Source organism: Micromesistius poutassou (genome assembly GCF_964030765.1).
Source record: "Micromesistius poutassou genome assembly, chromosome: 19".
In the NCBI taxonomy this organism is placed as follows: Eukaryota; Metazoa; Chordata; class Actinopteri; order Gadiformes; family Gadidae; genus Micromesistius; species Micromesistius poutassou.
This window is the reverse complement of record NC_140289.1, coordinates 8,612,208-8,633,695: the sequence shown is the minus strand read 5'-3', so window position 1 is coordinate 8,633,695 and position 21,488 is coordinate 8,612,208. Positions and strand designations below refer to the sequence as shown.

At 44.3% G+C, this 21,488-nt stretch overlaps 1 protein-coding gene across 4 annotated transcripts in view; it reads left to right on the top strand.

Annotated features, from left to right (window-relative positions):
• Positions 1 to 12,665: 12,665 nt before the first annotated feature.
• The window catches only part of utrn (utrophin), a 169,168-nt gene continuing 160,345 nt past the window's right edge, over positions 12,666 to 21,488 (top strand). For 3 of the 4 annotated variants that reach the window (XM_084483729.1, XM_084483728.1, XM_084483731.1), the window contains exon 1: positions 19,770 to 19,863. In XM_084483729.1, coding sequence (XP_084339855.1) covers positions 19,785 to 19,863 — 79 coding nt within the window. In that variant the 5' untranslated portion in view covers positions 19,770 to 19,784. Of the gene's footprint in view, positions 13,038 to 13,850; positions 13,994 to 19,769; positions 19,864 to 21,488 lie in introns of those variants that run through there. The other variant, XM_084483730.1, reaches the window with a different exon arrangement.

Here is a 21,488-nt window from a genome sequence, read left to right as displayed (position 1 = left end):
GGTCTGCCCGGGTCTGGGGCTGGGAAACGGGCACAGAGACCAACAGGAGTCCATTACACACCGTGTTGTCACACCACTTCTGTTTCTCAATTCTTCTTTCATTTCAGCGAGTATATTATTGTACCATATGTACTCTTATGGCGAAAAAACTGTGGGAACACACTGGGGAAAATTCTGTCATAGCTGACTGATAATCTTTCTGACGATACCAAACATGTAGTTAACATGTCCCATCATTGTCTGCCTCATTTCCTGACCTCAAATCTAAAGAAAGAGGAAGTCGCTTGTTTAGGTACCTCATGCGAATTCAATATGTTTCATCTGCTCGTTCAATTACCTTATGTTGCAGTACTTGTTGAACTGAAATGTACCTGTATTTTTAACAAATATGAGGTACAATTGCTCTGCTGTGAGTGGTCGAAGCTGATGGATAACTTTTATAGAGGAATCAATCGTGCTGCATTACATATATACTCAGGAAGCCGTTTTAAAAGGACAAGCTGCAATAGGTGAGATAAAGCAAAGGGTCAATATTTCCATCGAGTTATATTAGCTATGTGGGAATCACGACACGTCAGGCGCCTGTAGCTGGATTCAAGCTACTGTGTGGGCATGTAATAAACACTCATCGTTTAAATTGACGTTTTTTTTTTGTCATTGCAAGACATGACAAGTTCAACAACACTACGCCACTCAGTTATGAATGGAGGTGCGGCCACGTCATGTCATCATATAAGATAGCTGCGTTTATATACTTGCCTGTGCAGTGTGCACGCGGCGGCCTTGTGCTTTGGGGTTCATTATGAAAATACATTTACACATCCCACGCGCCGCTGTCGGCGGAAGGACTTGCACAAAGGAAGCCTCCGAGTCTGAATGGACCGTAACAATCATTGACTTCTCCCCCGTTGAGTGACGCATCTCCGCCAATCAAGGGAAAGGGAAGTCCCCCATGGCTCCTCGTTTACATCCGTGTTACTGCTAGGTAGTGAAGTTGGTTTCTTAAATCTTTAACCCCCCCTTGTACATTTTACAAACTGATTATTTTTTGTCATTTAAATATTAGATAGATATTAAAATAAATTATATATGTAGCCTATATATATATTATTTATTTAAAAAAAATTATATATATATATATATATATATGACTCTCAAGTAACCTAGTTTATTGATCACTTTCCGACCTCGTAGAGACACGTTTTAGTGGAGGTGTTAAATTCCATTGTAATTACATGAATGAATCCTCCGTCGGGCCGTCTTTCCTCTTGCTCTGTCAGAAGCCGTATTATACATAAGGTGACTCATTGAACTGAGCTCTATGCAGAAGATATGCCATGATAAGCCGGTGTCCTCATAATACAGAGAGAGTTTGGGGAATTTTAAATTATTTGGATGAAACCATATCAGTTAAAGAATAACTTTTAAACCTTCACCTGAGACAGATGTCTGCTGGACTCACATACTGATATGAAGGGTTGAATGATGAGAAGAAAAAAATATTAATCTGATATTGAAAATAGAGAAGCATCCATACACTGGCATGACAAACATACAACAAGTAAAAGGTTGGCATGTCATATTTTTTTATGGATTTAAATCTGTAAATTATTAAATCCACCGACAAATAGACAAAAAGAGATTTAAAAATAGTTCTAGTCATACCTGTTTATCTTTCAGTGTTTTCTTCTTCTTTGGTCTTCTCTTGAAGCTTGGCAATAATTATTTGTATACCTCCTCTCTCTCTCTGTGTCTCGTTGTCTCTCTCTCGCTGTGCTTTGTGGTGAGTTGTTAGGTCTACTGTTAGCGTTCTGTGTGGTGTGCAAGCTCTTTATATAGATGCTGGGAGTCTCAAGGCCTCGGGGTGTGATCGAGGTGAGGGAACCTCCTGTTTCATCGCTGACTCTCAGGGGGAGGGGGATGCTTCTGAATATGTGTGCACATTGGTAGGCGTTTGTTTGTGTGTGTGTGTGTGTGTGTGTGTGTGGACCTAAGTGCGTTTTCTGTGTGCGTATGAATTTCATCCGACACGGTTTCACATTGTATGCACCCATTGGTACTTCCCAGGCACACACACACACACACACACACACACACACACACACACACACACACACACACGTTGAAATATTAGAAGGCAGGCTACATCTTTTTCTAAAAGTACATCTCATTAGGTTATCTGACCAGTGGCTTTGACAACACACCAGCTCTTGTTTAGGTAGTGCTCCTTACGGACTTCTGCATCAAGAGTGAAGTCAGATTCCGTCGGGGTCAGGGGATCAGGGGTGAAATAGTCTGACGTGCTGGTCAAAATCTTAAAGAGCAAACATCTTATCAGGGAGCACTGAGTGGGAAAAGCGAGGGGGCAAGAGGGCCCAAACTAACACACACACACACACACACACACACACACACACACATACACACACTGTGAAATTGATTTCATTCTGCTGATCATTTTTCAGGAAGGTGGCTGGCGGGGAAGAGGTGAGTGGATGTAACGCGTAAAGAACCACCTCAAGGAAAAACTGATGACGGCGTTTCGGACGTCATGGTTCTTGGGAAACAACACAGTATTGCATGGCTAGAGCCTTCCACCTGATCCATATTATCCTGTTCCACTTTGAGCACCTGCTCCTATTGCTTATCTGGACCGGCCTGCTATAGTGGTCTGGTGAGGTCAATATGTAATCTCAGTAAAGAGATCAATCTCAATAATTTTTAAATTTCACTACAACTACAGTATTTGTGATTTCTGATTTCCCCTTCATTCAGGGTGTTTTAGTTTTTGTATTGAAAGTGTATTGTGTCTAGAAATGGTGTCTCTTACATAGATGGCACATAACACGGATAACAAGTATTTTCCACCAGGTGGCCCAAACATTCAGCTGAGGCCTGGACATTTACATCTTGAGCTTGTTTGGGTCACAAAGTCCAATATACATAGATTACACTCAGTACGTTTACATGCATAGCTTAATTTGATTAAAGCCATATCTCGACTATGCTCCTCAATTGGACAACTGCAATTGTCTGCGTATACATGGCGGTGAGTAAATCGATCCATTGGCCTAAACGTGTCATCAACTAGTGGTAATAGAGCCACCGGTTTACCTCTTTACGTTACCAGCAACAACAAACTCAGGCGGCATTCGAGAAAGATGTTTTCAGTAGACAGCTGTCAGTTCACTTCGGGTCCATATCATTTTGTCTCCATCGTATGTGGATTCCTCCGGCTGCTCTGCCGGTGGAGGAGTCCTCATCCGACCGAGAGGTTGAAACAATGGAGCGTCGGAGAAATGATATGGACCCGAAGTGAACTGACAGCTGTCTGCTGAAACATCGCTTTCTCCTCCATGTTCGTTTCAATCTGGACTTCAGAGAGTCAAAGCCAAAGTTAATTTCCCACAATTCCTTCCCTCATGGGCGAGATAAACCCGATTAGGAGTCTTTACTTGTTGTGGAAGTAGGCTACCAGAGAGTCGGAGAACCCGACTCAGTCTGTAAGATTCATAATATCGGAGAATACCCCTGTCATGATCCTGGCTTTCCGTCCTACTTTCAGCTCTGCCAGTACTTTTCCTGATCACCTGCCTGCCACGCCCACCTCATCAGTGCAACCACCTTCACCTGTGTTCCCTCACCTGATTTAAACCCACTCTTTCCACTCAGTTTCTACCAGATTGTCTTTAGCAGCATGCAAAGCTCTCTAGTATTATTTCCCAGATTACTTCCTTGGTTTCGACCCTGCCTGTCCCTGACCCCACTGCCTGCTCGCCCCTTGACTCTCTCAGGAGCATAGTCTGGGGGTTGCCTTTTTTTCCCCCTCCCCTCTCCTCATGTTGTTATGCTGTTTTTTCTTTTTTCCCTCAAGTTGGCGCCGTCCATGGCTGCCACGACGCACTCGAACGTCAAGACAAATTCCTACTATGTTCTGCATAATTGGTCAATAAAACTATTCTGATTCTATTCTGATTCTGATTCTGATTCTCTCCAGGTTGCTTGGATTACTATTCTTGTGTACCTGCTGTGGATTTTACAACCCTGTTTGGACAATAAGCTGTTGAACTGTTCCAACACTGGTCTCAGTCTGTGCTGTTCTTGGGTCCAACCTCATGCCCATTACAACCCCTGTCAGTTCGGCCGCAGCGCAATGAATGAATAAAGATCTTAGTTACTAGGCTACTTTACAACCTCGTTGATGATTTAAAGTACATGTACTTTAAATTCAGCCTTGGGTGAAATCGAAGTGTAGTGTGTACTGAATGCATGTTGATGATGATACACTCCTTATAGGGGGTAACTACATTGGCACCGGCTTCCTCCATCTTCTGCGCCAGCTTTTTAAATAAATCGCCTATCCGAAGTGAGTTGACAGCTGTCTGCTGAAAACATCTTATCGCCTATCCGAAGTGAGTTGACAGCTGTCTACTGAAAACATCTTTCTCCCGCTGGAGCAGCCCCTCCGCCGCCCGTCCGTATATGGCATTCCGTATACGGCGTATATGGCGACCTAAGCGATCGCCTAGGGCGCCAAAATGTGTTGGCGCCCTAGGCGGAGGGGCTGTCTTAATTCCCACAAATCATAGAATTAGAAGAAGTAGCGAAATGAAACACGTCCGCAATTCCGTACCAAGAGGGGGGTGCTTGGAGGGGGTCTTGCCTGGGGCGCAATTCAGTGTAGAACCGGCCCTGTAAGCCACTAAGTCGACTTTCTTGAGTGTCATGTAAACGCACTGACTGTCTGCCTGTCACACATGTATTGATCAGTACGGTGTCTACTCCCAGATGGAAAGCCCCTACTGGATGATAGCAGGCGTTTTACCTGCTGCTACCTTACCTCCTCCTAGGCGCACCATATAGCCAACACCCCCCAACCCTGATTGACAGGTTACGCTATCTAATGCAGTATCTAATACGCACCAGGGTTACTGCGCCAAGACACGTGTCAACGCGTTAACGCTGAAATGCGATATGCCGGCGGGCCAGTTCTGATAGACATTAGATATTATCTGGCGGGCCGGATTAAATTACACTGTGGGCCGGATTAGGCCCGCGGGCCGTACGTTTGACACCCCTGGTCTATAACAATAGCAGCGTGTCAAAAATAATTTTGTATTTTTTTGTATTGTGTGTAGGCCTACATCCATTTTTCTTTTGATTTTATTAGCTCTCACTTGTCAATTTTTTTTTTTTACCGAAGAGGAAGCTCACACAACCGAACGGGGAGCTTACAGGAGTCAGGCCATATAATGGTTACGCTGCCTAGACAAGCAAACTATGTGCCATAGTGCCTCCTTCTGGTGGACACACAACCAGCATAGGCACCTATGCTCGTAAAACTCTCAGAGATCAGATACATGGTGGTATGATCGATGGTATGTGTGGTAATTGTATCCTATTGGCCTCTGCCCAATGGTCAAGGTTAAAACGGGTCCAGGTGGCGACCATTCTTTTCTTCCTTCATAAAGGTAACCATTTTTTAAATGTCTCTTACATACAACTGAGGAGCAAGTCTCTAGAAATTCGATGCAAGCAGCATGGCTTCCTCATCAAAGGGGGATCATATAGCCCCCCCATGCGGCAGCCAGGCTCTATAATTTGTCGTAAAAAGGCAAAACGCTGAAGATAGAAAGAGCTCTCCACATGGTACATATTTTAAACACTATAAGTCAGCATACTTAATGTACCGTTGGTAAAGTGGGCAGTGGCAGTGGAAAACAGACTGTGTGTCTCTGTCTTTCTTCATCTTTCTCCTCATCTATGTGAAGGCCTTCATCTGATGGCGAGAACGCAGGGACCTCAGGACATATCATTCCATATTGTGTTTGGGGCTCACTCTACTAGAGAGGAGACTGGTGTATGCATACATTACAACTAGGAGGTGAAAGGTTCACAAAATTCACGGTTCGGTTCAAATCACGGTTTTGGGATCACAGCTTTCGGTTCGGTACGGTACGTTTTTGGTAAAGCAGGGACAAGATGACACAAGTGCCTATACAAAATGTGTATATATTGTGGCGACCGTGGTTATAGTTGCTCTGTTCCGGCAAAGGATCTTGGGAGGGTTCGGACTATAGTTGGACATTGTGTGTTATTCAATGGCCAATGCATGGGGGATTGCTCCTCGGTGACTGGTGGAGACGGCTGGAGCGACATCATCGGTGAGGCAGTCATGGTGGTAGTTTGTGTGTTTGTTTCCTTGTCATTTGTGTGTTGAAATAAAGGCAACTCTCTGGGTCGTGCGGTGTATGGGGCACAAGAGTTGCAAAATGCTTTAACCTGGGCTGTGTGGGTGTGGTCCCGGACCACACCCGCAAGGCTCAGGCTAACTCTGGGGTTTGGCACAATATTTAATAGAGTTCCCCCCAAACATTGAAATAGTGGCGCTGCGCCTAACCTCTTTAACTACGGCTGTCGCGAACGCTGGCAGTGGAAGGGAAAGAAAAGGACCACCTACAATTTACGATATAGTGAATCTCTTCAATCTTAAATAATTGGTTGGTAGCCTACGTGACAAAGGTTAAAAATGGGTGGAACCAGATTTGTTGCCATCAAATGTCCTTCGAGCCTGACAAGTTTTAATGGGTAGGCCTACCTTAATTATGGCGCCAACCGTTTCTTGAACCGAATGAACCGAACAATACATAGACATCGGGCCTACAAGCCCCTGACCAGGACCATGTTTGACTTGAGCCGTTCTATTTGACAAATACAACAAATTCTTTGCATTTAGAAGTCTCATCGGTCCCAGACACAATAGGGAATGTGAAGTTTATGTCACACCGGGATGAAGAGCTATGGTGAACGTTTAATGTTTCGAGGTCCCTCTGTTGTCCTGTTAATCAATAATGTGCAATGTTCCTGCAATGTAGAATGTAGAAACTCTGCAGTTTCAGTGCCAAAGTATAAAACAATATATGAATCAATCAGAAATAATAGACAGGATGGAAGGAGTCTGAGTGGAGGTGGGGATCGGGGCAGGTGATGATGTGGGGGTTGTCTCTACGTCAGCAGCATCAGGTGGTGTGGATCCAGCTGTCCCGGTTTCCTGCAGAGGTCCACGGTCTCTGTCCACTGTTGCAACAACATTATTGTGTGATAACTTATAATGTTTAAAATGTCTACCTTGAAGGAAAGCTCTTTCTCCATCTTCTTAGTCTCTCTCTCTCTCTCTCTCTCTCTCTCTCTCTCTCTCTCTCTCTCTCTCTCTCTCTCTCTCTCTCTCATATATCATAATCATCTGCATCCATCTTCTCTTCATTCAAATATAATGATCAGACAACCGGAATTCATGAAACACCAGCACCCTGGCCTGTCCTGTGTTAACAAAGTGTATTTATATGACACTAAATATCGGCCCCAGAGAGCATGGATCCTTTCCTGGGCTCCACCTGCAGCAGATAAGGTTAAGTCAATTCAATAAGATCAGGGACATTGGAAAATGTGGCGGCAGACGTACAGAACAGTGATACATATTTTCAATAATAATATTCTCAGCCCGGATCTCTGTACGGAGGTCCCCTGGGGTCTGCCCCCTAAAGGTGTTTGATAAACAAGCTCTATTTTCATGCTTTTTCATAACCCTGGCACCTTATTTACCTTCAAAGTCCATGTCTCAATCATCAAAATATGTAAATATGTACCTAAAAGGTTGATCACTTTCCAGACTAATTATGAATTGTGATGTTACAAATATTAGCAGTTTTTAATAATGAGGATTAGTAATCAGTAGAAGCAGAATGCTTCACAACTGCTATCATTAAACATTTATGGATGTGCTACAATACCAGAAGAGAAAAACTGTTCAATGTATTAATCACACTCACACTCAAATCTGCATGTGTCAAGTAATGTGAAGTAGATCTGTTGCTTAAATGACACACAGAGGACCCCAAACCTACATGTGTTTTTGACCAAGAATCAACAATCATCAACAATATCATACTATTTCATGGGCTTAAACGCAATGACAGAAGAATGATAGAAGAATAGATCTGGGTTTTTTTTTATTAGGTGCCAAAAAGTGCGAGGCAACCTATTGTAATCGTTAGTGTTTTTATTATTATTCCGCCACGTTTGACTTACACAGCCTAAACCGCTCGCACGCCTTTTATGAAACTTACTGCAGCTGTAGAGGCTGACTCAACATTAACAGACAGCAAATATTACACTGATTGGCCCAAAGGTGGCGCTATACCAACTGTCCAAAAATGCAAACTTTGAACAAGCATATCTCGTAACTGCTTTGACCTACAGTCATGAAACTTTGTTCACACATGCATATCCTCATGGTGAACAAATGTGCCTCAAGAACCTATGACTTCCGGCGAACAGATTTGCCGCCATCTTGAATTTAGTTAAAAACATTAAATTCCCTAAGGATCCCAGGTTTTTGGACTTTGACAAAAATCCTTTAGCCCATATCATCTATGGACCATTATCTTCAATCTGTCTTTAAGATTAGTCTGTACAATAAAGATTAAAATGCGAAAAGACTTCTATACAAAAGTTGGGGGGGGGGGGGGGGCGATTACGGGCTGGCGGAGTTACATTTAAAAATCGCATTCAAGTAAAAATAAATAAGAAAAGCGGAATCAATTTGTGGCGCTCGTTGTTCAATCTGTGGCGCAGTGCCACACATTGGCATGTGTGTGAAACACTGAGTGCTTATATCTCCACCTTGAAAATGCCAACTTTTCATTGTTTCATCAAATTGGAGGTATTTCCCCCGTATACCAAATAGTTGTATTGCACTTGCATGTGCTGCTCATTTTTTGTTTTAGTAAAGTAAAGCCATATTTTAGAGCGTTTTACTTTGGACATGATGGCTGCAGCTGGGCAGCAGGAGAGGAAAGTGCTCTGCATTTTTTCCGAACACAAGAGGGCGAGAGGATTGCGGCACCGAAACAAGGCACCGAAAGAAATGTAGTCATTCGGTCCGGGTAGAACCGACCATGTTGCCCCCGGTACCACTCGGTTCTCGGTTCTCGGTACCCAACCCTAAATATAATATATATTATCATGGTCAAAAGCTGTTTGCGCCTCCGGATGATATTATGAATCTCAAACGACTGTCGGGTTCTCAGACGCCTCTGGTTCTTCCACTTCCACATCACTATTAAGTACAGACTGAACCGCAAAATGGAGGAGAAAGGGATTGTTGCCCACGATTGTTGCCCGGGGTTGTCTGCGACTGTGTCGGAGCCCCGCTGAACGCTGGCCGCCCCCTTTGTTGTATTCACACACACATATGTGGCGCTCGCACGGCCCTAGCTCATTGTCTCATTGGCGGGCCAAATTCTCTGGGCGGGCCAAGCAGAGAAAGGGGAGGTAACATGGCCCCATATGACATCATATGGGGCCGGAAGCCAAATCGAAGCGTTTCGGCGATCCTTATTTCAAAGATGGAGCAAGATAGCTAATGCGTTACACCTAACGCAATTTTTAGCTACTGGGGGACCATAGGGAGGCTAGGGGAACTCAACTTAATGTTAGAAAACCTCATAAAGTGACATTTTCATGCCATGGGACCTTTAAACTTGCGTGTTATTGAATGGCCTGTCAGGGAACTTTGTTGGGAACGTAGTAAAGCACACAGGCGTCCACGGAACAGCAGTCTGGTCCGTCAGCACTGGACAACAACTGAGCTGAAGTTAGGTCTACATTCATAGATAGTTAGTGCCACCTACAGGCTAACTCTTGTAACATCGTAACCAATCAAAAGGAGTTTTATCAGAATACTGAACTTCCACACTTCCATTCCAGGCCTTATATTACACTGCCCATTCAATAACAACACATTAAGTAAGAAAATATAAATTGCATCATAATTCTGAATTTATATTTGATTTATACTTCAAATCACAGTCTTTCCTCATTCTCTCTCCATCCCAGTCTCCCAAGTCCTGGATTCTGCATTGTTGGCAGGCTGAGGGTTTCTCCCACTGGACCGATGTGATCCTGTTTCCTCTGTATGTTTTATCACTCACCAGTGCGTCGTACGACCTGCCACTCTGTTGGTCTGTGTAAATGCCAAGTGCCCACCCACTGTGTATAAGGACTGAGTCTGTCCCGGAAGATCACTGGCATGTCGTGGGCATTTGCAACATAATGGGGTTTGTTTTCAACCCATTTAATTTGATTGTTGTTGATCACAACCTACACTATGAAAGGCTGAAAGGAGGTCTTTGGAGGGCAGGTGTGTGTGTGGGCATCAGGACATGAGTCCCTGAGCGGGGGGGCTGTCAAGTCCCTCGTCCATCAACGTACCGCTCTCCATTGGTCCTCTCTCCATCAGATTTGAAGGCCGACTCAGCCTTGCCATTGCTTTGGTAGCCGACTAGAATGGGTCAGATGCATATATTAGATGACAAAGAGCTTTTGTGGAGTGGAGAGATGCATAAGAGACGCAGGGGCGGTGGAGGGACAACAGAACTCTCTGGCATCTCTTCCCAGACTTCCCAAAGAAGAGGAAGATATTTGCACGAAAGAATGTTGTTACTCTTTCTATAAAATATATTCCAATTGTATGAAATGTTATGGCGACAACCTTAGGTGTTTGAAGTCCCATTCATTCGAGTAGGTACAAAAGTCAAGCCAAGAGATGGGTGGGGGGGGGGCATTGTCTGTGATAACGGTGGGGGTAAGTTACACCATGTCGGCTGAACTGGTGTCTGCAACGATTGATGATGTTAGATGCTTGGGAGTCTGCCAACTCATCCAGAGTAGTAATCCACCTAAATAAGTAATGAGGCTAGCCTAAGGTGAACAGGCTCTGCCAACCTTAGACCGTGGGAGTTAAGGCAAATGATGTGGAATGAGTGTTTTCCTTTAACTGCCTCCTCTGAAGGGCGTTGTATGTGCTACATGCTACTTACTGACTGAGTGCCCTGAATTGCTCTTAGCTAAAGATTGTCTTTGCGCAATAGCTGTGGGATTAACACTCATTAATACTGGGAGTGAAAGAGCACAGACATTGGAGTAGATCCACTCTGGCTCACATTTCAAATTTTCAACTTTTATTATTAGGTTAGGTTTTCTTGTGAAATAACACAACATTCATCCAAACAGCCACAGGGTTAGGGTGATTGAACTGTGTGTGTGTGTGTGTGTGTGTGTGTGTGTGTGTGTGTGTTTGTGACTTTGAAGTTCTTCCTCTGACATGACAACACCAGAGTTTATCTTGAATCATTCAGAAGCTTTGACACTGGCAGCAGACGTCCACACAGATCGGGCCACAGTCAGTGTCATTATGCTAACCCTATGCTTGTTTAGTCAGAGGTGTGGCAGTCGTCCATTCAGGTTTTTCATGATCTTCAGAGGTAGAAAGGTGAAGAGCTGCTGAAGTCATTGTGCTGCTGTTACAGCCCCACTGATGATGACCTGTGAAAAATCATCTGATGCATAGCTGGGCTGATATCACCTGACGTTAAAGCAATAATGATCCCCAACGATGCACAAAGCCCATATTAATAACTACACTGTATTTATTTTGTCCAGCTTTGTCACGCTACTCTATCAGTCATTCTGATCCGTAGAGATACTTTTTCAAATCGTAATCTAATATTTGTAGTTTTCATATAGAAATTGTATGAAGGCCACATTGATTAGTACATGCATTTATATAAGCAAAACCAATGAAAAACCAGCTAACTAACCCAATGTGGCCTCAACAAGCATGCATGTATTGCTGAGCGTGTTCTACCAGCAGGTGGTGCTGAGTGGCCTCTTCTTTGGGCAGCAGCGGTCACGCAAGCCTCCAGACACAAACAGCAGCTGTGGTCTGCTTCGGGTCAGACATGGGCTTCAGCCTGGAGTGGAGACAGTGTATTCTAACAACTGCATGACCTTCTGATCAGGCAGAGGAGCATGTTAAGCAACACCTACCTGCCTATCACCATTGGGGTTTTCAATGCATCCCTGGATTAAATCAATTTTAATAGGCAGCATACTACATAACATAACCACATTGTAATACCACCAATTGACCTAACACCACCGCCACTCTACTTATTAGTAGTTTTCTGCATTGTGCACTTGTAACATATAGATACCTATTTGTCAATTAAAAATGCCTGTGTGTTTTTTTTAATTGGTTTTGTGTTTACTATTTATGTTTTGTTTCATTTTACATGTTGTCATTTAGCAGACACTTTTATTGGAGTCGTAACTCTGTTAGAATCAATGCTTTTGGAAAAAATAAACAATAACTTTACAGTAGGATATTAAACAGGGTCAGAACAAAACATAATGAAGAATAATTGTGAAATACAAAAGGTAAGTACGTATGTTAATGGTTTTCAACCCATATTCCTATATACTGTTATCAAAATACAGGTAGGCCTAGTTAAATATGTAAACTATAGCCTCATGAGTAAATTCAATATTATAAATTGTAAATTTGATATTATATGAATTATAATAGACGCGTTATATACATTTTAATGAAAATCCAAAGCTAAGTAGCTATTTAAAAGAATAAGTGATTACTCTGCAGCCAGAAAAAGCGATTCCTCGGTAGAAGTCCCCTATTCCTACTGTTTTCCAGTATCGGGAATCCTAACTCCGGCACTCGGGTCCGCGGTCACGTGACGCCCGCCGCGCCATGTTTCCATCCGCACGTCAGAAGTTTGCAGTCACAGAAGGAAGGAAAGCGAAGGAAAGCGAGTAAAACAGGGCAACACGGACTAACTTTTGGAAGCAACTCCTCCTTTGCGTTGCCGCGTTCGCCCTTGAACGGAAACAACTGGCTGTTGGGTCTGCAAACTAAAGCCTCCCGTGTGCTCTCGGGGCATAGGACTTCGTTTCAAAAGCCCATACTGCAGCTTTTGTTAAATTGTTATTGCGAATGGTGCATGGCGCTTTCTGGGCATAGATAATAGCTCCACACACACGCCAAAGAATGCCTTAACGTCCTTGGATTAAGCCACTGTTGTTTTTTAGGAGGCACTGTTGTTATAAGGGCTACATCACTACAACTTTTTTTTTGGAGTTTATTTTGACCCAACTCGTCCCGTTCCGTGGAGGAAGTGAAGGTGAGTGAGACTCCAGGCAAGGATCGATCAGACCTACTGAGTTCCCTGGATAGATTATCTATAAGTTACAAATGAAGGCTCATAGTGTATAGGTTGCTGTGTTTCTATACAATTAAACTGTAGATAAACTAAGTTTTAAATCTAGGAAAGGTCCTCCCTTAAGAAATAATGAACAGAAAGTCACTAAGCGATACGTGGGTAATTGTACACTTGGACGATAAATGAATCCAATTCCGAATGACAGGATCAACTGGCTGCAAATTGTCATTGATCTGTATTAAACATGTTACTAATAATCCCGAAAATGTTAAAAAGAGAAGTAGGCCTATGTCGTTTAAACGAAATGCTACTAAACAAAACAGCCTGCTTTAACCGGCTGGGTTTCAGTAAACTTTCTGGTGGGGAACTGAGACGCGAGAAGGCCTAACGTTAGACATATCAAACCTACTTTAAATGTTGTCATCATCGCTTACACTGATGCGGTATCGGTCGATTACACTACAAGTTGATTATTATCAAGAAGACCATGGCAAGCAAGATTCTTCAGATGAGCATATGACTATATATTCACCTTACAACCATAACACAATATTGTATGTATGTATATATGTATGTATGTTTGCCCCACAAATAACACTTGGTCCTTAGGCCAGCAATATCCATAACGTCACCTCCTCTGCCAGATTTGTATTGCTCAGTGCGGGGCCTACCTACCTACCTACATACATACAGTGATAGAACATAATTCCATATCGCGTATACGCACGGAGGGAATACAATCATAACTAACTCGTTTGCTATTGTTTCTTTTAGATATCTGGAGACCAGTGGATTGTAACAAAAACCTGTGGATCGTATCACATTGGTGGATTATTTCGCTACCATGGCATCACCTGGTGTCATCACAGAAGGTGGCACTAACGAGGAGTTCAGTGACATCATCAAGTGGAGATCAGGTGCGGGTTGGATTACTCCCCTTGTGTCCATGATTGGTCTTCTGTCTGTGGCTGATGTTGTGTTTAGAGACGTTCTGTTAATATTCATCTTTGCGTTGTTGCCGACCACAAATTAGGTTTGGATGGATGCCGATATTTGTGAGCTTTGAGGCTAGATCGATTCTGACGAAATGAGTTGTATCAAAGCTGCATTCTCCTCGTTGCTGAGAGGGAGAGAGGGAGAGAGAGAGAGAGAGGGAGAGAGAGGGAGAGAGAGGGAGAGAGAGGGAGAGAGAGAGGGAGAGAGAGAGAGAGAGAGAGAGAGAGAGAGAGAGAGAGAGAGAGAGAGAGAGAGAGAGAGAGAGAGAGAGAGAGAGAGAGAGAGAGAGAGAGAGAGAGAGAGAGACCCAAGCTCTTTAGTGGGCCCTGAGCATGACAACTTTCCCAGGAGTAAAAAAAGAGGGGAGTCTGGAGTCTGGCTGCCGATCCCATCAGAGAAAGAAAAAAAATCCCTGTTCCTTGTGGTTTTTTTTAAGAAGCAGAACATTAAATTTGGTTGCCTAATGTATTATGGACGCCTCAGAAGCAGCTGAGCGATTTCATTCCCAAGCGCTTGTCTGCCTTGAGGCTCAAACCACCAAGGCCAACTAGGAGCATGGTGCGTGCGGCTAATCAGCTGGTGTGTGTGTCGTAGGTCACCAATGCATTGGTTGGGTTAGGCAGGACTAGGCTGCCCATATGGCCGACCATGCTGCCCCCACCTCAACCCCAACCCAGCCTCTTCTCTTGGCTACATGCACTCCTCAAAGCCTTTGGTTTTCCAAAAACCTCAGCTTTTTACATCAACCCAGCCACGGGTCGCCCGGAGAGATTCTGGGGGCAGTGAATTTAACCGTTTTTGTTCGTAATTTACAACACTTGTCAGCAAACCACATTGCTTTTTCTTACAAGGATTCTCGTTGCCTAGCAACCCCTTTAAAAAAAAAAAAAAAAAAAGCAGTGTTTACTTTTATTGCACAAGGAGGGAAAATTTACCACATCGCTTAGTTCGGTGCAGTAACTAGAACAAAAAAATTACCTAGGAAAAACAGCAGACAAGGCTGGAATGGCTAAATGAAGGGCTAAGACAAGTTATTCTGCTGATCAAGTAGTTCACCGGCTCAAAGAGAGTGTGCGTGCGTGCGCTCCAGCCATACTGGATGTGTGAATGTGGTTGAAATTACTTATTATTTTAATTATTGTGCTTTTACTTTTTCACTTATTTGGTGTGTGTGTGAGAGAACTCTGGTCATGAATCAGTTAACCTCAACAATCATTAACTCTGGAAGCTGCGGTGGACGTGACACCAGACTGGAACCCACAAGGAAATCTCCAGAAAGACGACTTATTCGTCATGGTAGCGAGCTTATCCTCATAGGTGTGTGTGTGTGTGTGTGTGTGTGTGTGTGTGTGTGTGTGTGTGTGTGTGTGTGTGTGTGTGTGTGTGTGTGTGTGTGTGTGTGTGTGTGTGTGGAACAGGCTCTTGGTGATTGGTCAGTGCTGCAAAGAAGGCTTGTGAGAAAGTGTTTATCTTTGGTGGCGGTTGCTGGGACTGGGGAGGGGGAGGGGGGGCGATGGTGTGGTGGTGACAGGGAGGTGGGAGCAGGTGGAAGGATGTTTTTACAGCTGAAAGCTGTCGTGGGGGGCGGGGTGGAGAGGGGTCGGTGTGTGGCTTCATCAGCTCCTGATCGCACGCATACAAACTAGGTATGGGCGATTCACGAACGATTCGGTCAGAACGAAACGTTCCCGTAGGTGATCGACATGAACGGATTCCCAAAACAAGAGAACTGATTCTTTTTTTTTTTAACAGAAAACAAAAAGGTGTGGTTTGGCGCAGCTCAATTACGGCTGGCGTTTCCACTGCTGACAGTACCCTTATGGTAGGGGTGTAAAAAAGGCTCCATTTGCGGGCGTACCCCATATCTATAAGCAAAGTGTTGGGGCCAGACACCTGAGATTCCCTGACAAATGATGTAACAGACCATCTGACTTAACGAACTGAACAAACTAATCAAACGAAGGCTTTGTGATAGTGAAGGGAACTGAAAGAACTGATTCCTGGAAAATAATCATTTTGCCCATGCCTATTACAAACGTGCTAGTACAGTATAAGTTTCACTTTACAGCCAACTTAGGTGTACATTTGGTGAGCATGTTCAGCACATTATTTGCCCACGTTGATGGAAGTCACCTTTGAGGGTTTACACTTGCTGTACTGTGCTACTACAATACATTGCATACATTATATCCATGTTTTTCCAAGTGATCAGAAGCTTGATTGTCATGTAATTTATTTGGGATAACCAGTTCTTGTCTTTGAAGTGATAATTATATTCATTGTGGTAAATCCCGGTTTTGGGGGGTGTTTCCCAACAATGTTTTACTCCCAGGTGGTTAGGGTAGTTTATTCACCTGTCCAGCCCTTGGACCCCCTCCCCACCCCCAATAGAGTCAAAGGTAGTTGGCAGTGCTGGGGGAGCAGTCAGGGTTGTTGTTTAACCATTATTAAACACACTAGCTCTTTTTCCCACACACACACACAATAAACCTGACCCCTTGTGTGTGTGTGTGTGTGTGTCATTTGAGAACAGGCGGCATGGGAAAAAATGTAAAGCACACAGTCTGTCTGCATCTCTGGTTACCTGACCTGCCCTGGCTGTGTTGTCTCTCTGTCTCGCCGTCTCTCTGTCTCCGTCAGTGCTTGTCTTAATGCTCCATTGTTTACCATTTAGTTTGTTTAATTATTTTATCATTGGTTGGGTTGGGTGTCAACGGCTATTGTTATTTTTATTCCACCTTATTTTCCGTAGCTATCTCCTCCTATACTTCCAGACCAAACCAATGGCAAACAATTTGGTATATATTAGTGCAGTGCACAATTACTTTTATGCTTAAAATATTGTATATTTTTTTTAACATACTTTTTTGGAATATTATTATTTATTATGAAAAGGGAATGGGTAAAAAAACTCTGACATCAATCACTCCAAAGGTGAACAACTGGGACAACAACCCAAAGTTGGTAACATAGAAACTGCACATAAGCAGGTTTGCACCAAAAATAAGGTTTGATACCCCTTTGACCACAAGAGGCGCTATAACTTATTGTCAAATATGTATAATCAGCCCCCTGTCCCATTGACAAAATAATTTTCTAAACAAACTTGGTATATGGCCCTTATTTGATATACTGATTATTTGTTCCTGGATTTATAAGTTCTGTGTATAGATTTTTCTGTGAAAAATGAAAAAAAAGCTACTTTACCATTTGCATCATTTCCTTTTCAATGAGCGTTGGCAGAGCCACAGACCCACCCATCCACACCCTTTCCAAAACATGGGCATGACCCAGAAAACAAGAAGTGAAAAGGCCCACATTGAACCTTGTGATGCCCGGAGAACGTGTCATCACCCTGGGGTGTTTACGGGGAGGCGACCGATTGCCACCGCCAGAAGGGTGCGGTGCCCATCCCATCTAAATGTCTCCCCAGGGTGCGTGGGATGCCTTGTCGCCACCCTTAGCTTTGCTCCACTGCAGGCCACGTTACATCTAGGCAGGGAGAGAGGGCCAGGCGGGAGTTGCTTGTATGTCGCAACTCTCGTAGAATGTCAGCCTGTTCAGAGAGTGCTCATATTTTGTTCCTTTTTTTGGGGGGGTGGGGTGTTGCTGGTTTGCTGATAAAACTTGTACCATATGGGGTCATTTACAACTGTCATTGAGGTTTTCAAACTGAGTTGTATGCGTTTGAAAACAGGAATGTGCACTGATTGTCACTGCCCAAAAGTGTGTGTGTGTGTGTGTGTGTGTGTGTGTGTGTGTGTGTGTGTGTGTGTGTGTGTGTGTGTGTGTGTGTGTGTGTGTGTGTGTGTGTGTGTGTGCGCGTGCGCGCGCCTCACTGACTTTTGCATGGGTGGAGTGGCTCCTCTGCTCGGAGCTGATGGAGTCCTGGGAGGTGGGGGGTGGAAAGGGAGTTCTACTGCAGGCTGGAATTGTAGGGGAGAAACCATTTCCCTGTGGTCAGTGTTTGTGTGTGTGACTTGGATTCCTAGGCTTATAGTTAGCTGTGGGTGTGCGTGCGTGTATGCACGTGTGTGTCAGCACACAGCCCAACACACATGACATTTTAACTTGGAGGGCATCAGTAGAAAATGATCAGACTACTTTACAAGCCTCCTGTGTTATTCCATTTGAAGTGAGTATATGTATGTGTCCAGGGAAAGTTGTTACAACCCGTCGCCTGTGACCTATTTAATGCAGTGAAAGTGACTGAAAATGGGCTCTCGCTCTCTCTCTCTCCCCCCTTTTCTGCCGTTAGTAAGCCTCCACCTACCCCAGCCGTGCCTCACTGAGGAGAGCTTCAATCCACCTTCTGACTCTTTGCACGACACAAGCGGCTTTGCTAAAACAAAAACAGCTCCATTCCCCAAGCGCAGATTAACCCTTGAAATCTCCCGTGGCATTCCTTTGGTCCACTGCATGGTTTTCCGCCAATTGGCCCCATAATCAGGTCCCCTATATTTTGGGTTACACGTTTTTCAGAAGCTTTTGCCTGCTACCAAAGCGGATGTGTTTTGCTACTATGTGGCACGATGGTTAAATGGAAACTTTGACGGTGTATATTAAGGGACCTGCAGCAGCAGCAATGTTTTTTGGGGCCTATTTTTCACGACTCATCCTTCCATTATAGGGCTTTGGAATACTTATATGTGCCATTAATTACTTTATAATTACATTTCTGGCTGGTGCATGTATTTTTGTTGGCCTGCAAGTACTTGTGTGTGTGTGTGTGTGTGTGTGTGTGTGTGTGTGTGTGTGTGTGTGTGTGTGTGTGGAAGACATGCATGTTCAGGAGAGAGAGAGAGAGAGTGGTGTGTGCAGGCTGACCGCTGCCTGCTCCAGCCTCACGCTACAGTACAGTAGGGTGCAAGTGCATTTCATTCCCTGGGAATCGCTGGTTAATCTGGGTTAAGGGTCCGACCGGAGCCGGGCCGGACTTCCTGCGACCTCGACCACGACAAGGAGAAGAATGAAAACAAAACGCGTAGGGAGAGCGCAACACAACCTCTTTCTCTCTCCATCTCCATGGGCTGCTTCCCTCTTTTCCCTCTCTTTCTTTTTCCTTTCTCTCCCTCTTTTTCCTGTTGATCCTTTGATGTTCCTTGCTCCCTCTCTCTTCTCTTCTCGCTCCTGCATTTTTCCTCTCCCCGTGACATCACTTCCCCCCACTCCCTTTTTAATTTCACTTTATTTTGAAGGTTTCATCAGTTGGTCGTTTCAGGCTCTTTTACACACACACACACACACACACACACACACACACACACACACACACACACACACACACACACACACACACACACACTCTACATGCCACCTGTTACTTGAGTGAGCCAATTGGTGTTTCCCTGGTCCCCTTTCTCGCCCCCCTGCTAGAGTGTCCTGGGGCAGAGATTTTCCATGTGTGTGTGTGTGTGTGTGTGTGCCTCAGACCAAATGTGTGTGTCTGTCAGAAGTGTGTGTGTGTTATGTCACTGGAGTCATGCCAGCCCACAGCAGCCCAAGTAAACAAACCCAGCGTGCTCTACAAACGTTCTCTAACCTCCACTTCCTCTTCTCTTTACCTCCCCCCCCCCCCCCCGCTCTCTCTCTCTCTCTTACCGTCACCTTCACCACTCTCTTCTCTTCCGCTTCCGGATTAGTTGCTTTCTTTCTTGATACTTCTTTATTTTTCATGTTATATAGCAAAAATAGCAGCGTTGTAGCGGTGTCATGAATGCCAGTAAATGGCTGCCCTGGAAGAAGCGTGCCCTTTTCAAGAGGAAAGTAAGGCAGGCTTGTGGTCCACTGGGTGAGTGTTTTAATTTCAACGCATAGTGTTTGGCGGAGGTGTTGTTTTGTGCAATGGCAGGCAAAAGCCAACATCTGCTTATCCAGGAGTACGTCTGTGGTTTCTTTTTAGGCTAGGGTGAGTTGAGAGAGCCAACACACTGGTCTAGAACTAGTGTTAATGTTCCAGTACCTCTACCTCTGCTGCTCACATTTGAGTTGAACAGATGTAAGTAACCGTCCTGCATTCTCTTGGATTTGTCTTGGTTTTCCATCCCTGTGCTCTTATTATTTCTCATTTTCACCTTCAGCTTCTTCCCTTTTTACTTTACTTCTTGAAAGCCTGCTTGCCGCTAATACTAGGATTGCCATTTCCAACCAAGTGATTCATAATATTCAGTTTCTCTTTCTCTCTTTTTAAGTACTTTTTGAGTACTCCAAAAACACTAGTCTCCACTCATGGTGCAAGTCATCTCTTTCTTGAACCTAAAGTCGTCTGTTTCCTTGTGTCAAATTGAAGCTTGATGATGTAATTCTGGTTATTATAAGGCTATCGAGTGCAGCACTCCTTCTGAGTCACGTTCATAATTGGAAGATAAAAGTGCACTGACAAGGGGAGCACTTTAGCTGAGAGTGGACTTGGCGTTTCATTTTTCTATTCATGTTTCCTTTGTACTTGAAAATCCTCAATGCCACTCTGCTCCTCGGTTCATACTTCACAGGCATCACTGCCGGTTCACTGTATTTTAAAATTTATTTTAGCTTATTTTGTTTTCTTTCGACTCGAAATCCAAATCTACCTTGCCTTAATCATCACTTGTCAGTGATGGGCTCATGATTGGCCACTGCTTTTTCATATGTTGTCGCTTTCTTTAAACGCCATTGCGGTTCGGCATTGTGGCCACGAGAGCAGCATGTGAAAAAAGTTTTGACGACAGAATGTCAACACAATCTCGGACTCAGGAAGTGTGTGTGTGGGGGTTTATTTCTGCAGGTTAAAGCTGGGGTATGCGCCTTCCCCTCCACTTGAACTCTTCTAAACGCTGAGTGTGGAGCGTTGTTTCTGGGCAGGCTTATGTGCGTGAACATTTTCCAGGTTTGTTTTGTGATGCTGCCTCACCCCTTGGCTCCATCTTGTATCTGATCATCTGTGTGTGTGTGTGTGTGTCAGTAAGAGGGAGGAAAGGTCCTCTATATTATATTATTTCTCTGTCTTTTTTTTTGTCTCGTCTGTTTTCTCTTTCCATCGTGGGAGGCCCTTCTTCCTTCTATGCATGCTGGGATGGTGCTGAACAAAGTGTGTTTGTGTGCCTGTGGACCACCTCCTCCGCCTCCTGGCCCACAATGCATTCCGACTTCCCACCTCTGTCCTGTCCTGTCCTGACCCCCCCCCCCCCCCCACCTCTCCCCTCACTTTCCTTCTCTCCTTGACGTCTACTGGAAGAGTCTCTCTCTCTCTCTCTCTCTCTCTCTCTCTCTCTCTCTCTCTCTCTCTCTCTCTCTCTCTCTCTCTCTCTCTCTCTCTCTCTCTCTGGAATTCTTGAGAAGCTGACTGACAGTGACTCAGAAGCGCAAGGGAGGGCGAGAGACACGCACTCTGAAGGGAGTAGGAATGTGAGAGACACCCTCTACAGCTGATTTTCTTTC